Source organism: Pieris napi, chromosome 5 (genome assembly GCF_905475465.1).
Source record: "Pieris napi chromosome 5, ilPieNapi1.2, whole genome shotgun sequence".
NCBI classification, from domain to species: domain Eukaryota; kingdom Metazoa; phylum Arthropoda; class Insecta; order Lepidoptera; family Pieridae; genus Pieris; species Pieris napi.
The window spans coordinates 11360625-11380232 of record NC_062238.1 but is presented as its reverse complement, the minus strand read 5'-3'; the positions used below and the strand labels follow the sequence as shown (position 1 = coordinate 11380232).

General features: G+C 33.0%; 1 protein-coding gene across 4 annotated transcripts in view; it reads right to left on the bottom strand.

The window, feature by feature from the left end:
- LOC125049533 (echinoderm microtubule-associated protein-like CG42247) overlaps positions 1-19608 on the bottom strand; it is a 29361-nt gene extending 9753 nt beyond the window's left edge. Inside the window, exons 1-10 of one of the 4 annotated variants that reach the window (XM_047648882.1) lie at positions 19477-19608; positions 18444-18884; positions 8687-8872; positions 7629-7745; positions 6675-6802; positions 5947-6071; positions 5616-5754; positions 3063-3212; positions 2525-2696; positions 1989-2084 (exon numbers count right to left, since the gene is read on the bottom strand). In XM_047648882.1, coding sequence (XP_047504838.1) covers positions 1989-2084; positions 2525-2696; positions 3063-3212; positions 5616-5754; positions 5947-6071; positions 6675-6802; positions 7629-7745; positions 8687-8872; positions 18444-18884; positions 19477-19506 — 1584 coding nt within the window. In that variant the 5' untranslated portion in view covers positions 19507-19608. Of the gene's footprint in view, positions 1-1988; positions 2085-2524; positions 2697-3062; positions 3213-5615; positions 5755-5946; positions 6072-6674; positions 6803-7628; positions 7746-8686; positions 8873-10637; positions 10756-11588; positions 11767-18443; positions 18939-19476 lie in introns of those variants that run through there. The other 3 variants (XM_047648881.1, XM_047648883.1, XM_047648884.1) reach the window with 3 other exon arrangements.

Sequence of the window (19608 nt, the reverse complement as noted above, 5' to 3'; positions counted from 1 at the left end):
TATAAGTAATTACATCAAACAAAAGCCTAAAACACGTTTAATATTCACAGTAAAAAATATTTGTAAATTGTAAAAGACCACAAAATAACAAGTCAATCTAGTTATGGTACTCGCATTTATCCCACCTGACCCTATCACTATATTTATTAAGACAAGCAAATTAATAATGAGTAAAACATACGTGTAATTAATATTATTCTGATGTTCAATTTCCATTTCATATAATTCAAATAAAGTTGTCACAAAAACAGGTCACATGCCGAGTACCTCGCGTGACGAATCAGTGAACAGTCGCCAAGAAAAAGTATTCGTACAATATTATCAAATGTAAGATTTGAATTAAACAATGACGTAATAATACATCTTACTACTTGATAAACGTGTTGAATAATATAACGTTAATAAATTATTAGAGAAATATTTTCATATCAAACATGTTTATATCAATTTTAGCATAGATAATAATGCATAGCATAGATCATGTTTTGTCAATCTAATAGGCAAGTAGGTGATCTGCCTCCTGGGCCTGATACACGCAGTTGACGTTTTGGTTCTAAGGCAAGCCGGTTTCCTTACGATGTTTTCCTTCACCGTTCGAGTGAATGTTAAATGCTCACTGCACCAAAGGCAAGTCCGAATGAGAGTTGTTATCTATACTAATTTAAAGAAAAGATATTTGTATTTTTGCATGTATGCGATGAATACAATATACACAATAAATACTGTCACTGTCTACTGTTACTTTTTTAAATTATTTTAGCATTATTCCGCTATTATTATATATTTTTCCTAAGTATGTACACAACTAAAAATACAGCCGTTCGTAGCGTGGACAAGATCTAAGTATGTATGTTTATAAAACTTATAATATGTGTAGTGATCATAGATAATAATGAAATATAACGTTATATTGAAAAAAATAACAAAACTTTCAGATAAAATAATTATTGTTTACATTAAATACAACTTATTTTTTTATTTAAAATCTAAAACCTCCATTTACATTTATAGTATTATTATTAGTTATTTTTAATTTATTAATATAAAAGTAACAGCAGAGGTTCCTTACGACTATAATAATTAATAATAATAAATAACTACACCAGTAGGATACAAGCTTAGTGTATTCAAAGAAATATAGTATTCCATGTCATGGAAACATGAATAAAAATAGGTATTATTTTGTTTTTTATAAACACCTTGAACAATGAACTTTTGTGAATATTTTTCGTAAGAAAATAAATTCATGAACGAAGTGCATTTCGTGGCGACAATCGAACATTCCATCTATACGACCGGCCTTGAGACTAGCAAGGTCATTCAGTTATATGATCAGTAGCCGAGCGGTTACAGGATTCTTAAACAGAGACTACCCTCTGAACCCTCTGAGTTCGAATCACACTATTGATTTCTGTTCGCAATTAAATCTTGCTCGTACAGTAGCTTCCTTTTATAGAAATAAGAAATTTGTGGCTAAGCTTTATACATATACCCACAAAATTGATATAAAATCAAAGTATCATTTACTCAGAAATGAAAAATTTATGAAATTTATAATCTGCTACGTGTAATGTACCAGTGAACGTACAACGTACGTACAACTTGATTACTAACATTGATTAACATTTTACAATTTACTGTAACTTTGTTTATCATGCTCTTAATGAAGTTTAAGTTTTCATTTAGTTTTTATTATTATTTTATTTGTTTATTTGGTGGTTGCTTGGTTAATTAATACCCTTGCTAGCTTGCTTATGTTCTTATATAATTGATATGTATGTGTAGGTGTGTAAAACTTGTGATGTAATACTTTCTTGTATAATTTTATGCATACACGTTGTTTTAGAACTTATAAATATATAAAAGAAACTGAGAATGATTATATGTTATGTGCAATGGTTTATTAAGGTTGTGTAATAGTTATACTACAAAAAAATCTATCACTGATCTGATAATAACTGGTAATTAAAATACAAAATGGTACTTACAGCAACTTTCCCAAGAAGATGTCCCCATTGCCACTGCCACACGGAAAGAATACTCTCGCGACCACTGTCTACAGCCATGACGTAGCTTCCTCCATTCTTCGTGAAAAAGAAAATGGTTAGTACACAATTAAAGACACGTATGGTGTATGCAGTTTGTATGTTTTATGTAACATGCGTTTTCAATCTGTCTTGTTATAAATTCTATTGGCCCACACTTGAAATGTTTTCACTTGGCTTAAATGCTATTATTATAAAGATACAGTCAAAACCCTTTACGACCACATCGTTTAGAATAACATACCGGTTATATTGACCAAAATCAAAGGTCCCGGCTGAATTCTATTGTATTAGGTTCTTAATAACAACTTCATCGGCTGTTATTACTATCGGTTTTTACGACCAAATATGAGTGCCTTCGATGTCGTTATAACAGATTTTGACTGTATTAATATTTGTAACTCGCCAATATATTGTGTTTAATGATGAAGGTGATATAAACATCTTATTTATTTTTTTTTAAATAAAAACAAAGGTACCAGCTGAGAAAAAGCCACCGCAGACACGCCAGCTTCAAACTCCGCCATCCCAAAGACGTGTAAAGTCTGCAAGGTGTCAGTACTCCATATTCGCACATGAGCTTGTGCACGACGACCGCGCCCTGCCTTCTGGCCGCTAGCTACGAGCTCTCGGGACGGGTGTAATTCCATACTGTTATTAAAATATTGAAAAAAATATATATAGTAAGTATTTATTTAAAGTCAAAGTCAAAATAACTCTATTCGTATAGGTAAACAAGTACACTTATGAACGTCAGAAAATAAGTTAAATTAATTCCAAATTTACATTTACTACCAGTTCGCGAGTTAAAGGCGGACAAGAAGAACTGGCAAGAAATGTATGATTTTTATGAAGAATTTAACAATTTTAAGTTGGTAGATTTAAAAAAAAATTAACAAAACATTTTTACAATCTCTTTATAAATATTTTTTAAATTACTAGCCAGATTAAAAGAGGAATATTACCTCTTCATTATTATCCCATTTTCACTATTAAATATTGTGTTGCGGGACTTACCATTGAATATCTTCTGTGTGTCCCATATAATGCCTTTGGGATTCTTCGTCCCTGTCATACATTACTGCAATAGCTGCGACATAGTATAACAGTTCTCCAGTGGGTAGAACCCAAAGATTTTTTCTGGAATCGGCTCCTCGGTATCCGTAACTGTATTAATGTTAAAGAAATTCAGCTCTTATTGCACTATCATATTTCTTCGGAAACAAAACATTTATAAGCATCATTTTTGGAATTCCATATAATAAACTTCAATAGATTGGCCTAGTGGCTTCAGCGTGCGACTCTCATCCCTAAGGTCGTAGGTTCGATCCTCGGCTGTGCACCAATAGACTTTCTTTCTATGTGCGCATTTAACATTCGCTCGAACGGTGAAGGAAAACATCGTGGCAACCGACATGTCTTTCACCTAAAAAGTCGACGGAGTGTGTCAAGCACTGGAGGCTGATCACCTACTTGCCTATTAGATTGAAAAATTTTAATGAAACAGATTCAGACATCTGAGGCACAGACCTAAAGAGGTTGTAGCGCCACTGATTTATTTATTTATTTTTTGAAACTTAAATTAACTGGTTTGTTTATTATTCATTTAGCAGTTTTGATTTTAATAGTATCGTGTACATTGAATAAAACCGAAACATTCTCCGTTATATTCAAGTTTTTAATTGTACGATTTTAAGTTATTCGGTAAGTTGTCTTAAACTGATTTTATACTTATTTGTAAAGTATTCATGAATGTGGTTCCTAATACACTTTAAAAGTGAAATATAGTTTAAACCAAGCGAAATAAAACATGATGGTTTATTATCTGTGCCATAAAGTTGTGGAATACGCTCCCCGACTCCACACGATTGGGTTCCTCTTCTAAAAGTAGTCATTCTCAAATAATAATTAAAGACGAGGAAATAGACTTTGTTGATAATGCGGTGTTCTTGGGAATTACTTTAGATAGTAAACTCCAGTGGGGCCGACACATAGAAGGTCTTTCGAATAGGCTAAGTTCCGCAGCGTTCGCAGTAAAAAAGATACGCGATCTTACGGATGAGAACACAGCGAAGCTTGTTTATTTCAGCTATTTTCATAGTATTATGTCATATGGTGTTATTTTGTGGGGTAATGCAGCTGACATTAAATCGATATTTGTGGTGCAAAAGCGGGCTATAAGAGCGATCTGTGGGTTGTCCCCACGGGAGTCGGTCCGAAGCAAATTTAAGGAATTACATATTTTGACTCTGGCAAGTCAATACATTTATGAGAATATTTTGTATGTGCGGAAAAATATAGATATCTTTAAAAAGAATAGTAGCTTCCATAATTATAGTACTCGTAATAAAGACAAAATTAGCGCACCAACCAGAAGGCTGCATAAAACGAGTAATTCTTTCCAAGGCAATTGTATACGTTTTTTCAACAAAATCCCTAGTGAGATACAAGCGTTGTCAATAAATAAATTTAAATCGTACATTAAAGTAAAACTGCTTGCTAAGGCTTATTATAATATAAATGAATATTTAAACGATCCTAGTGCTTGGATATGAGTTGCTCCAGTATGTATTATAGGTAACACGACTGAATCTCTCGGCTGCATTTCCAGACTCCGGGGCGATCGTCAACATCCACGACTGTTTTAATGTAAAGTGGGAACAAACCGTGATCCATGTGGTATCCAATTATTTCAGTATTATTATTATTTTCTTATGTAGCCAAGTCCACATTTCAAGGATCGTCATGCTCGCTTAAATGTCATTGCTTGTGGCGGCGTCCATGCGTCGGGTTGTCTCTCTCCCTAAAATATGGCGAGGGGGCCGATGGCTGGCCATGCGTCATACTCGTGAACGGGTGCTACTTGTGGTGACTGGTCGTACTTGAATTACGTACGCGATTAAAAAGAGTGGCGGAGAGTTTATTGCCAGTTCTTCTCTTCCGTTCTACGCCCTTGATTTGAGAACTGGCAGTAAATGTAAAATTAGAAGCATTAATATTTATTTCTTTAATGACGAATCACAAGTGTACATTGTGTTACCTACGTGAATAAATGATTTTTGAATTTGAATTTGAAAAGTCTTCTACATAAATACTTCTTAACCTATCCCGCTCAATCTAGTCTTTTGTAATTCATGTATTTTCTTATTATTATGTATTTAATTGTAATGCGTGAACGAAATATGTAATATTTTTATTTTATTTTAGATTGTTTGGTAATTGTATAATTTCTCAGTGTTACTTGTAATTTTATTTGTGTTGATTTGGTTATGCACTTTTTGCCCTTAGTGTTTCTTTTTTTAGTTATTTTCCTTATTAGAAGATATCGCTTTTTAGCAATAAGGTCACCCGTTGCATTCCTAATAATTTATTACTTGTTTTTTATTTATAATGTAACGATGTTCAAATAAATAAAAATAGAATATTAGAATAGGGTTAATGCTTTACTTGACTATATAAAACAAAAGAAGCTCCTTCAAACAGCAGTTCTATTGGTAACAAGAATATCAGATAATTGTACCATTAGGTAAACAAATAATAACGTGACAATATAGATGACCCAATACGTACACCCAATCGAGTTGTAATTTCTTGTCCGGGGGTGAATTGTCAATCGGTGGGTGGTGAATGGGCGGGTAGAATGTTCGTCGAAGCCCCCGTATCGTTACCCGAATTGGCTCCTCCTTTAAAACTTCCAAAAGAGTGTAATCTACAACAAATATAATTTATATTAAGTAATTGACATATTATTGGTATTACCCATAAAAAAAATATTTAAAAATTCAACTGTTACTCTAAAAATGGAACGGTTAGGTTTTTATTCAATTAAATAATAGGATTATAAATAGGCCTTAGCTAGGTTATTATTTAGACTCTTCTTTTGTGAACTACGTAATTTTACCGGTATTGCGTATAATTTCTCCTTCAGGTGCATACAGTATTCGTGGTCTACTCTTACTGCGAGCTCGTCTTCCACGAGTATCTTCTGAAATTGGCAGTGCTGCTACGTTGGCTCTTGAACGTGATCTATAAAATTAACATGACTATAGTTATCCTGTGGCTCTGGGGTCAGTATCCTGGCATCGACACCCGCGACTAAAGAAGATATTTTTGTAGTAGAATTACCTATTACGGTGTGAGGTTTGCACACAAAATTTACTTTGCGAGGAGGGAAAAGTACATCATAGAAATTAATCTTTTTATACCTAAATTAATCATTATTGCTTCGTGGTTCAGCCTTGCGATTCTGTAACTCACTTTTCGAACTCAAATCGTAAAATGACTGCTTCACGACTGATTTGAGTGCGACCGCCGCTGCGAAAACCGCTGTGCGAGTTCGAAAAGTGAGTTACAGAATCGCAAGGCAGGAGTACAATAATTATAACAAACTCAGCTACTCATTTACGCTATAACTAATAATTGACTCTTAATGTTGACATATAAACCCATAAAGGCGTAGTGGCGTATGCAAGTACAACCCCGAAGTTTTATATTCAAAATAAAAAGTTTGTTTGCCATAAAAGTTTCTCAAAATATTAATGAAACACAGCACGGCTATAGTTAGATAGACTATAGCAGTGCTGTGTTTAGCATAAGAGCTATTTGTATGTCAAAGAAAAAAATTCTAACCTCCTGATGGGTGATTCTATAGGTAGAGCTGCCACACCTGGACTCAAAGATGGCGGCACAATAAGAGTGCCTAAGTAAAACGTCTCGACCTCAGCAAATTCGTTTCGTAATTGCGAGAAACTTCGTACCTGTTTTATAGTAATTTTCACATTATACTTGATTATTATTTCTACCTTATATTAATGTCATGGAGAAGGCGATTTTCAATGATTAATTTATATTAATAGCATTGTAAGTTGTTTTCATTAATTAATTGGCATTCAAATCTGACTGAGTTATTTCAAATTCATTATATCCAATGTACCACTTTCATGTCAAATAATGACATGATTATCTTATAAGTGTAGGACAATGGATATGTATACTTTGTTTAGGTTAATCTTAGGACTATTTAGTTGGACAGTGTGTAAAACTATTAGATATATACACATATACATTTATATTAATAACATTGTAAGTTGTTTTCATTAATTAATTGGCATTCAAATCTGACTGAGTTATTTCAAATTCATTATATCCAATGTACCACTTTCATGTCAAATAATGACATGATTATCTTATAAGTGTAGGACAATGGATATGTATACTTTGTTTAGGTTAATCTTAGGACTATTTAGTTGGACAGTGTGTAAAACTATTAGATATATACACATATACATTTATATTAATAACATTGTAAGTTGTTTTCATTAATTAATTGGCATTCAAATCTAACTAATTTTCTACAAACTCATTATATCCATTGTACCGCTTTCGTGGTAATGAATGTATTTTCTTTGTTTAGGTTCTATTTAAGACCATTTAGTTGGACGGTGTATGAAACTATTAGATATATATACATAAAGGCGCTAATTAAGTATACAAGGAAGAAGAAAATCATCGTACACCATAAATGCTATAAAGTGAAATGAATATTTCTTGATTAATATTTAAAAGAACTGAATCATAAATTACCTCTTGTCCATTCACCGTGTACATTCTTTTAGCCCCACTCATTTTTAACACTTGTCCCAAATCTTCGAGTACCTCTTCAAAGGGTTGAGTCGTCCTCAGATTCAAAAGTACTCGACACTATAATTATTGACAATCAATTCAAGGTGACACAATTACTTTAGTGTTATTGGGCACTAAAGACTTGCCGTTTTCTTTGAATTTTATGATGATAGAAATGATTGGTTTGTCTCTAGTATGTGACTGAACTCCAAATCTTAGATGGAAAAATTAATGATGTGGATGATGCACAAAAAATTCACCACCATCACAAGGGAAGGTTAGGAAAAGATTTCAACAAAAAATATGCGGATTATGTTACCATTAACACATGACAGAGTAAATATGTCCTTAAAACGCTAATCTACAAAAATTTTCCTCGACTATTAAGATTATAATATGTACCCACTACAGTTAAAAGTTCATAGTAATGAATCGCGTTTTTTACTACCCTTCAATTTAGCAACGATAAGGCTTAAGAAAGTATACGTTTAATCAAAATTTAAATCGCTCTCGTGCCAGTTTATTACTTTTAATTATAAGTTGGAACTGATTCAAATATCAGGGTATTTTTATATGTAAAACAGTCTTAGAAAATTGGATAAAAATATTTACACAATCCACGGATGACCTTGGTTAAAGTTTTGTAAAATGATTTTTTTATTTCACTATAGATACAACCAAAGGTAGGTAACTAAATTTGATAATTCCTTACTATTCTCGATTTGTTTAAAATTTGTAGTTTTGCATTTAATTTAAGTGGAAACATAACGTCGCTTTAGAATGAAAACCTCGTATATCCAGAGAACCAAACATTACAGGAAACGAAAAATATTCATTTTGTCAATGTTCGTTAAAATATTATTAAGTTTTTATTATCTATGTTATTAATAAATAAGTCCTTACTTCATTAGTTCACCAGTTAAATGACATAAGAGTCTAAGAATAAGAAATAAATGGTTGTTTGACATACGAGGTAAAATTCCTAACATTTTCAGTGTGATGAGAGATTAAACTCAAACCTGTATGGAGTGGTCCATATTATTAATGATCCGGATGACCCGTCCACTGGAAGGCTTGCCACCCCCTGGCGGTGGGGCATCAGACTCTGCTACGGATTGTTTGCGAGTGCCAGCACGAGACCAGCCGCTGTTGGCTGTACTCGTACCGCCATACCACATGCCGTTCTTCTTTCCGTAACTTGCTGCCTATTAAATGCCCAGAATTCGTATTTTTTCAATATTTAAATAGACAATACACTAATGTTGCGCAAAGAACTACTACACTAGTGGATTTTACACTTATTTATGGCAACGGAACATTATATATTTGCTATTAATTAAAAATGTATTTATTCTTTACGTAGGAATGATCTGGCAACCATGACACGCTGTTCCTTTTTCCCAGGATTTCCATTTGTAGGAATATCCTATGCTAAATAAGGATCCTATATTGCAGAAGTTTTTTTAATAAACAAATTTTATTATTCACGTTTCAAAATGCATGCATTGTCAAATTTCTCCTCAAGCCTAATTATTTGAAAGAAATAATTTCATGTTTACAATAGATATTTCTAAAAACTATTCCACTTATCCAATAAGTGAACGAATTAACACTTCAAAATTAACAGAAAATTTAATACCAAACAAAACTAGTTTGATATGAAATTATACTTAGATTCCACGGTCGCTAACCATAATATTTGCTTCATGACTACAAAATTCATTCAATTTATATACACCAGTAGAAATCTTATTTATTACGCTATTCTTATGTTATTTAAGACCATAGTTGATTATTATAATTAATGTGCGCCACCAGTATGTATAATGTATGTTTCAGTAAAATCAAATCAATGAAATCAAAATTACTTTTTAATTTTTTTTAATTACTCTAGTTACCCCGTCCAAATGGTAGTTTCAAATGGAGAAGAATGGACAAAAAACTCCGTACTTACTCGTTTAAAATAGTTTTAACAATATTTTGTAAACAATGATTTTATAATTATATGTGAAGACTATGTACCTAATAATCATATCTATATTGGATAATAGTTTAAAAGCAAGTTTAAATAAATATAAGTTTAAATTTTCAAAGTATCTGTTTTATACGCAATCGCACTTGTATTCGAGTGGTAAAGCGTGCGGTTTAAACTGTGGATTGTGTAGTTAATTCTGCACGAATACGTGAAAGAATGTTGTAAAAAAACCGGCATGTCATATAAGAAATACAAAGATTTGTGCCAGCCCTAGTGACAGCCACTGTAGCAAATACACTAGGCTTATCAGTGTAGGTCTATAAAGACGCTCAATTATTTGGTTGCAGAAATCTAGGGCTGAAACAGTGGTTGTGGTACATGTTTAGATTTATTTTAGTAAATGGATAAATTAGCTTTTAAGTTGTTAGCAATGTGGAAGTGTCACGTATTCGTGATTAGTCATTTACTAGTTACTTTATGCTAATTAGTTCGATACACGGGAAAGGCGATTGTAGTCGTTATGAAAAATTTTATTACCTTGAAAAGAATTTGCTTGGATGTTTTTGAATAGCCCAGTTTTTATCGTTGACCCAATTCCATAAAAGTTATTACGCAAAGAATGTTTCTTACCTAAAACGTGTTTCACAATTTCTTAGTATTCGAACTGTTTCGGCTATTTAATTTTTTCTAGAAATACGAATTTTTTGATAAATTTACTAGCGGTCAATATTTGCGGAGGCGTTTCATTATTTTTGAAATAAGGTTATTTAAGATGTAAAATAAATAAGTAGCAAAATTTGATTATAACAAATAGATCCGTGATAAAAAAATCTAGATACAGTGTTAGACTGTTACTGTGTTGGATACTGAACATACTTACACACACCCTTCAGATCTTTGAAAGGTGATGTTATACTGAAAGTACATATAAGTACAAAATTGTGTATATACAATAAAAGTGTCAATACAAAGTAAATACGAGGCGAAAAACTCACCGTAAGATTGTTAGTTATTCTCAAATTCTCCGCACTTTTCGCGTAATATCGAATCCTTATTCGTGATATTTTGCACTAGTGTAAGGTACGAGGGGCGAGCGACCACTGGCTGGTAAACAAAACGGACTCTAACAAGAGTCCTTGGCCGAAGGTACTGACCGTAACTCAAGGACACTTCTTATCGTTACGCGTACAACCAGCGCAAATGAACCGTGGCTACAGACCCTAACACGGATTATGATATAGTTTGGATGGATTTCAGAGGTCTTTCGATGTGGTTTTTATTTCGTTCATAGAAATGGTAGTAAAGCGATGATGTCGCGCTCGAGGTCACGTCAGAAATTGCTGCATAGACGTAGACTGCGGTGTTTTCTACGATTGCTTAATATTTGAGTTTTGTCTATGTATTTTTATTGTATGCTAACATTGGAATTAAGTTAAATTATGTGTTGAATGGTACGTACTTGAAAGAATGTATAAATTATATGTTTGATGTAATTGTTTTGTTTATCGTTTAATTGTTAGTATAGTTGAGTTTTACCCGTAGGGTCCATACAATTATAGGCAAAAATAGTTTTATTATTTTAACAAATTTTTTGTATTAATTGAAATATCTAGTAAGTAATAAGTACTTAGAGCCGTGTTATTATTACAGCATATACTGGGAATTATAGACAAGCAATTTTTTAAAGAAAAATAGACCAAAAGTCAATTAATATGTCTTAATTTCACCCAATCAGACTTTTACAACCATACTAAGAGTTTTTCATTAACATTTTCACCACAAGCTAAAAAGCTCTTCACTGCCCCATATATATTTAATCAGTCGTCAACTAATAGGCTATTTCATTACATGAGTTGCGATCAGATGTAATCCTATGGAAGCATTATGGAAGGGCTGTACTAGGGTAGGGTAGGGTCTATATTAGGGTATAAATGTATGAAACTTACGGGTGGGTCAGGATTGTAGACCGGCAGTGATATGACGGTGAAGGCAGAGTCGTCTTCGCTGTCAGGCATCGATATAGCTAACCACCGGTATCTGCTTGGACGCCACACTTTCGTAACGGGGATTAACTAGTTAAATAACCCTCTCACTATTGTATGTATGAATTTGAAATTAGCTATCAGTATCTGTGTTACGGAATATATAAATAAGGACGATAGGGTGATGACAATGTCTGCATATGTGCAACAAATTTTGAGGGAAATTTAACCTAGTCTAAGCGGTTTTATTAAAATTCGTTAAAATATTATTTACATAGCTCGTGTCAACTTCACGGCAGTCGTGGTTCAATTCCGTGAACGAAGTTTTATTTAAATTAAACCTTATTTATTTATTCCGAATCTTGTGTGGTGTTTACTACTATGAAATTCAATCAATTGTTAACTATGGTAATGATTTTTAGTTAGTTTTAGTTTGCAGTGTGACATGCTAAGTGGAAGAAACACTGTTACTTTGAAATGTTAATTATACTTATAATTTTAAATTTATTTTTAGTGTATCATAACACAATTATAGGGAGACTCTCTCTAATTTATTTTGAATCGACAGATTTAATTCCTTAATATTACATTTTGGTATAAACTTTTTAAATATTATTTGCGTTCAATATACTTTTCAAGTTCAAGTAACAAATGCATTATTTTATATAAAAAAGGATGTTTTGTGTGCGTTGAATTATGTTTTGCAGTTTTAAAGTTTAAATCGTGAAATTTCTTACAGGATTTTTTAAATCTTTTTTTTATATATAACAGGGGGCCGAAGGGGCAAAAGGCTCATCTGATGTGAAATAATCCCTCGGCCCATGTGAATCACATTGCTTGAAAGCTCGTAAGTGCATTACTGACCTATTAATAATTGGCACGCTCTTTTCTTGAAGGACCCTAAGTCGAATTGGTTCGGAAATACTTCTGTTTTTATACTTTAAGATATAGAAGTTAGTAAGAGAGAAACAATTTAACTATTATATAACGGTAAGCATTCCCAAAATAAATTACATATGACATATATACATATTTATTAAAATGCCCTTTACAATTGCTTAATTTCCAATATATTTTGTATTAATTAATTTATCTATAGTGATCGTTATGCTACGGGTAACAATGTTCAATGCCAGAGATTTTAAATATTTAAATACCATAGTTTTGGGTAAAGTGTACATCTGTATCAATACTACTATGCTATTTTATGTATGCCTACAATTTTAAATGCCTATTATTCATGCGCCCCTATACTCCCTTTATAACGAAATTAATATATTTTTAATGAAAGTCAACACTGCTTTAAGTAATTAACTGTATACGGTCGCAAATGGAACCTTAATTTTGAATTTATATTTGTGTTGATATAATTGTATTTTAATGTCCTCTATTTATTAAAAAGTTTAAGATATTTGCAGTGTGTGTGCTACGATGTAATAAGAATGTTGTTTAGTACTTATTTATATGAAGCTATTCATTCAAAAAGTAACTTTAGGTTTTATATTACTTATTTTACATAAAACGGAGATGACGTTGGTCCAATGCAAACTAACAAATTTGCATACAGTGCACATAAGCTGCTACGTGAAACATGCGATTTTCGAATGTCCGAATACTCAAAAATCCACTCAAATATAACAGCCACTTAAAGTTGGATAAATTAAATTTACTTTCAGTGAGCAGCTCTTATGACTGATGAATGTTTGGATATTATTAACGTTCATTTGTTTAAATTTATTTTTAAATATGTAAGTTAAGTTTCAGTGACTGTTAGTGAAATATACTTTGGTATTTGATAATTATAGACCGTTTATTGAAGGTTTATTTAGGCTGTGAATTATGTTGACTGTTATTAATATCCCGATTTAAGATTCGAAGACACTGGCCACATACACTTTCACTAAGCTTTTTAACTATAGAAGAAACGTCTTAGTAATAAGCCACCACATAAGCTACTAGGCCCACAACAGCTGATAGAACCACACTAACAAAACAAAGCCGACATGTTCTATCACAGAATGACTTCAAGACGCAAGCATCACGCGCGGATATAAACTTTATGTTAACGGAACAAAGTCTCAAATCATAATTGCTTGGAATGCGAATGAGACGGTGGGTTGTGAGCGACTATTTGGATTTGAATACATAGTCGGGAGGGGCTGAATTTGCCCAAGGTCGCTCTCTACATTTCACGCAAGTTATACTGCCCGTTATAAGTAAGGGTTGATACACATCGGTTACAATTAGAACCCCTTTATCGAGGTCTCACGTGTACACCCAGCTTATAATGTCACGAAGGTAATGGCACGATATCAAAGATTACGCGTAACAAAAATTAAGAATATTAGGCGAAGGTGAAACCTTGAACTATATTCAAACCGTAATTAAATATTTGGGTAGCACACGACTTGTTAATTATTATGAGGTACGAATAATGACATCGCGTGTACGGGAGGCTCTTGGACCTTCCTGGCAAACCTAAATATTACTACTCATAATAAATAATTTTGTATTTTATAGTTTAATATGTACCTATGTAGGAAGCTATAACATTTATTACTTACGAAACACACAAATGTGTGGTACATATTAAGTGTGTAATGTGTGTGTTTTGTGGTTGTAACTGGCCCTGGCTCAGCGTTGTGGTGCAGACGTGTTACACAGCGCTGGTCATTCTGACAGAGACCACAGACGCAACCTGACTGTAAAATTTTCTATTAACTTAATTATATGTCAAAAGTTTTGTATAATTACACCATCTACTATAGACTCATATATTGGGGGCCAAAATTAAATTAATACATTAGAAGCTTAACCGTTTTCTAGGAAAATCTTACGTTAATCTTTTAATATGACTACTTGTATTTTTATATACGGGGAAATTTAACGTATAAAAACGATTTTAAAGACAAATAAAAAAATGTATATTTTCTGTTCACCTTTTTTCTTCTTCATAACAGTTTCAAGATTAGTATACAATAAATTATTATGATTTATTGGTTTCATAACATCCAGTATTTCATTATGACCATATCTTTATCGACGATTTACTGACCGTTCGGACGTTTGACCTAAATCCCTAATTTGGACAGGGCCCGCGCCGCCAATACAATGCCGTCTGATCGCCCTCGACGTCCGGAAAATGCAGCTTATGCATTTTCATCGCCATGCAATGTATTGATATACAGGGTGTATAGTGTTACGCTACGATCGAATCTGTGGGCCCGTGATGTTTTTCTTTGGCTAATCAATAATCATAAAGAGTTTACTCTCATTTATTATGTTGAAAAAACACGTGTAGCATAACAATTATATACCAAAATGTTTGTCGTTCTTTTGTTTTCGCGATATAATTCTGTCGTCTAATAATTCATTTATTTTGAGTGTTATTTGATTTGTTGATTTGCTTATACTAGTAACAGTTAAATAAGTATACCGTGACTTAGTAAATGGTCTATGCATCGAGTCGTAATCGATATAAAAATACTCTCATGCTGTTTAGTGTTTCGTAAGAAAGTTATTATTTCATACACTATCATACTAAGGCTATCTGCACCATGACTTCACGAAGCCTCGCCCTGGTCTTAACGACCCTGCAATATGATTTAAGTGTTGTGGAAGAAATATTAAGCGTGTTTGGTAAATTAAATCAATGAAATAATTTCAATTATGACCTCAAAACAATTTACTACTACATATATATCGATTAGATGATTTTTGGTTCAGCGATAGTTAGGTTATCGTTACTATTAATTATATAATATATATGTTAGGAAAACATAATATTTAATATTTTCCTATACAAACTCTTTTTGTATTTTATTTTTCTTCTTTGCCGTCTGATCGACGATGTTTTATTTTGTCACTTGACATAATAGATGTAAGATGTTTTAATTTTTTCTTTATATTATTTAATTTTATAAAACCTAGAATATAGGCTTTAAATGTTGTTTCTTTTGTATTCACAGAGAAACGCAGTTGCGCCTTATTTATTCCCAGTACTCATATAAGCGATTGATACCATTATATATAGTTGAATAATTTTTCGTAATTGGTAATATTGAATACTGCCTAACGTGTAGTATAAATTAAAGAATCCAAATCTTTTATTATTATTTATCCTTTATTAAAAGGGAACTAAAATGCAAAGTAATGAGGTATCTTACAAAAATGCTACATGTCAGTTTCTTTACTGCGAAATTTCTGTAATTGTACTTATCAATGTGCTACGCCACGTAACGCCGTTATACAGTCATGCTACGCTGTGCTACGAACATGCTACGGCGTTAAGCAATAGTGACTGTAACAAATGTAAACACAAAAAAAAATCCTTAGAGCTATTAATAATATTGACCTACTCGTTCTCGGTGTCTATGTTGTATATTATTTTAGGAGCATAGGGAGCGTTCAAGTATTACGTAACGCAATTTTTGGAGATTATTGAACCCCCCCCCCCCCCCCCCCATGTAACGCCGTAACGTTTTTCAGTCCCCAAGTACAATACTGTAGCCAAGTATAGTATAACGTTTCGTGACCACCTAGTGACTCTTTAGTTACTATTATGTGGTGTAAGTCGAAAAGTTGTAAGTTAAAAATATTAACAATAACACGTAATTTAATCCCCGCCCCGCATCGTAACGTTTTATAAAAGGAAAAAAAATACGTTACGTAATACTTAAACGCTCCCTAAGTATGGTAGTTTATATCTTATGAACGTCAAAAAAAGAAATGTATATGAAATGCTTCTAACTTTACATTTAGTGCCAGTTCTCAAATCAAGGGCGTAGAACGGCAGAGAATAACTGGCAATAAACTCTCCACCACTCTTTTTAACTTCCACTCTTTTTCTTAACTTCTTTATATCAAACATAAAGCTTTAAAAACTTTAAAGCATTAAGTTCAATATCGAATCTTGAAAATTCTGACCTTCCATTCTAAGTTAATCCGTACTTTTAGCGTTTTATTATAATATATAATTTAAACATGTATAAAACATTATCATACATTACATAACGGCGATACGTTGACGACTCATTGGTCTAGTGGTTAGTACCCCTGACTGCGAATCCATGGGTCCCGGGTTCGATCCCCGGCTGAGACGAACATCGATGTGATGAGCATTTGGTGTTGTGCTTAGCTCTTGGGTGTTTAAATATGTATTTATATGTCTATCTATCTATAATATGTATGTATATCCGTTGCCTAGTACCCATAACACAAGCTTCACCAGCTTAGCATAGTACTTGGTCAATTGGTGTGAATTGTCTTTAAAAAAAAAAACATTATTACAGCACGCGTTCAAAGATTAAATGTTATGTACGGTCTTGATGCATACTAAGTGCAAGGTGGAGCATTGCCCTCAGCCGTTGCCAACCTACTTTGTTATGTTGCTATTCAATTTGCAGCAATGTTTTAGTAATTTAGGTTTTTAACTGATTACCGATATTAAAATGTATATAAGATTCTATTGGACAATGTAACCAAGCATTGCCAATACACGAGATAGATTATTAGATATATATATATTAAGTGTAAATTTCATTCTTCTTTAGTGCGTACTTTTTATTTGTAAATAGATTATGTGTTTAATGAGAACTCTTTATATCGCGAACAGTAATATTTATTATTTATTTATTTATTCATTTATAAAGGCTTGCCAACGCTTGGCACATTAATACATTGACAGAAGAAAAATAAAATACAGTTTTCAATGTGTCAAGCACTTACTGGCAAACATAGCATACAAGAAGTAATAAAATTAATTAATCAAAACAATAATAAAATTTAAACAAACACTAAACGAAAATCGCTCTCAAAGTCTGAGGTGAGCAACTATGGATGTCCAAATGATTAGGTAAAATATTTTTGTTATTCTTTCTAGTGTCCACGTTCTTATAAATTACAAATAAATAAATAAAAAAATATTTAATTCAGACCATTATAAGTCCATATATTGTTAGTAGAGTAATACTTATAACTATACAACAACGTCGTTATACTAACTAATAAATTAAACATTATAAACGATCCTTGGAAAAGTAAAACGCACGGCAATCAAAGTAATCAAAAACCTTCCGACTAAAGCAAACATTAACTTCTGCGTAATGACAAATTTCCGTTACGAAATAACATTTCTTTGCAATTATTTTCTTGTATTTAAGGTAAAATTGTTTGTGTAATCAAAATGCAAATAAGAGGACTGTAGACGGTGCGTGCTGGTTATCCTGCGACCCACATCTGGGCAAGGACGTGGCCTCGGTACGATTGATTTAAATACTTATATTAGTAATTTAGCCTCTTTTGTTTTATTTCGACATAATTACTCTTAACAGGGGTAATGACAGTCCGGTGTATTACATGAATCATGAATTGGGTCAAAATAGTATTAAAACACATTCTGTACATATAACACTCGAAATTCCATTTCATTAATTTTTTAAAGGAATAATAGTACGACATGTTGTCAAATTTATACACGGGTATTTTGATGGTTAGAGCTAACTAAGAATCATATTAATGAATTACTAGTAGGGCCATTACGAACTTTTCCGCCCACCTAATAAATCATCTAAGTATAATATTTAATACTATAGTAATATGTATACTAGACGTATTATTCTAATGAATTTAAAATTTATGTGAAAGAGTGGAAGTTGTATTTTATGTCTGGAAAAAGTAAAGAAAATGTACGATTGTATCGCAGAACGTTAACTTAGCGTATTTCGTTCGGGTCACGCACGCCACGTGTGCTTATGACTAATTATTTCAACTTTTAATTACTCAAGAAATGAGGTCACATTATAATTGCTTAGAACTTACTTTGAATGTCTTATAAGATGAGACAACGTAGGACGCGCCATCCTCTAGCTCTTCAAGCCTGTACTTCCTGTCACCATCCATGCCGAAAATGAATCGTGCACCCCTCGGCAGCTCCAATCTTTCAGATAATCTATCTAATAAGACGTCTATTGAGACCAGATCTCTACCGGGCTTGAAGCGGAATTCCACACCGGGGTGAAATGGATCCCCATTTCGATAGAACGTCACGCGCCTTGCTTTCCAATAGTTGAGGTTAGCATATCGACTGGCAGGTTCTGGCCTGAGAGGACGAACCGTCGCCTCCGAGCCTTCGGAGATGTCATCTGGCCTCTGTGGAGGGGATGGCGGGCGAGATGCATGCCATTCTGAACTCTTTTCATCATCAGAGGGCGGGTGATCTTCTGCAGCAGGGGCTGGCTCGGGTGGTGCTGGTTCAGCGACCTGTGAACGAATGCGTGGTTTGGGACGCGGCTTGTTCTGCATTCGACGCGACATTACGCGCGAATATTCAGCGGTCGACTGGTCAGCCTTTGCGGCTGTTCCTGTCTACGCATGAAATGGACATTCTACGATACAGAGCTTTTAAGCAAATCACTTTAGAAAATTAGAACCGTTTTAACGTTGAACATTAACCGCTTCTTGGATGTAAATTTAAGGCCACTATTGCAATTTTTCGAGTTAACCCAACGTAATAATCAATAGATCCTTTCGATAAATTAAACTAGCTTGCTGGGTGACTAAGTAACTTTAAACATGACAAGTAAAATGAGTTAAGAAATACCGCAATGCAATGATTGACTAAATATCCACGTGTAACCTAATTTTGTTTGCATTTATGTATTTAATTAATAGCTCTTATAAAAGCAATAATATAGATGGCTAAATATATGTAAATATCAAATTTCGTTTGATATATGTTGAGATTATTTAATGATTAATAAGCAAACATAAAATATATTAAGTATAAAATAAATCAATAACCAAAAATTATTAACAGATCTTAAAACAAAACTAATAAGATTCCATCACTTACCACGCCGCCTGGAGGCTCTGCAGATGCCATAGTAATTCATTGACTTCACGTTACACTTTACAGATTAAAAACCACACCATAAATAATAAATTAATGTGTTTGTTATGGAAGGAGTCGACCGGCTATGTTTTG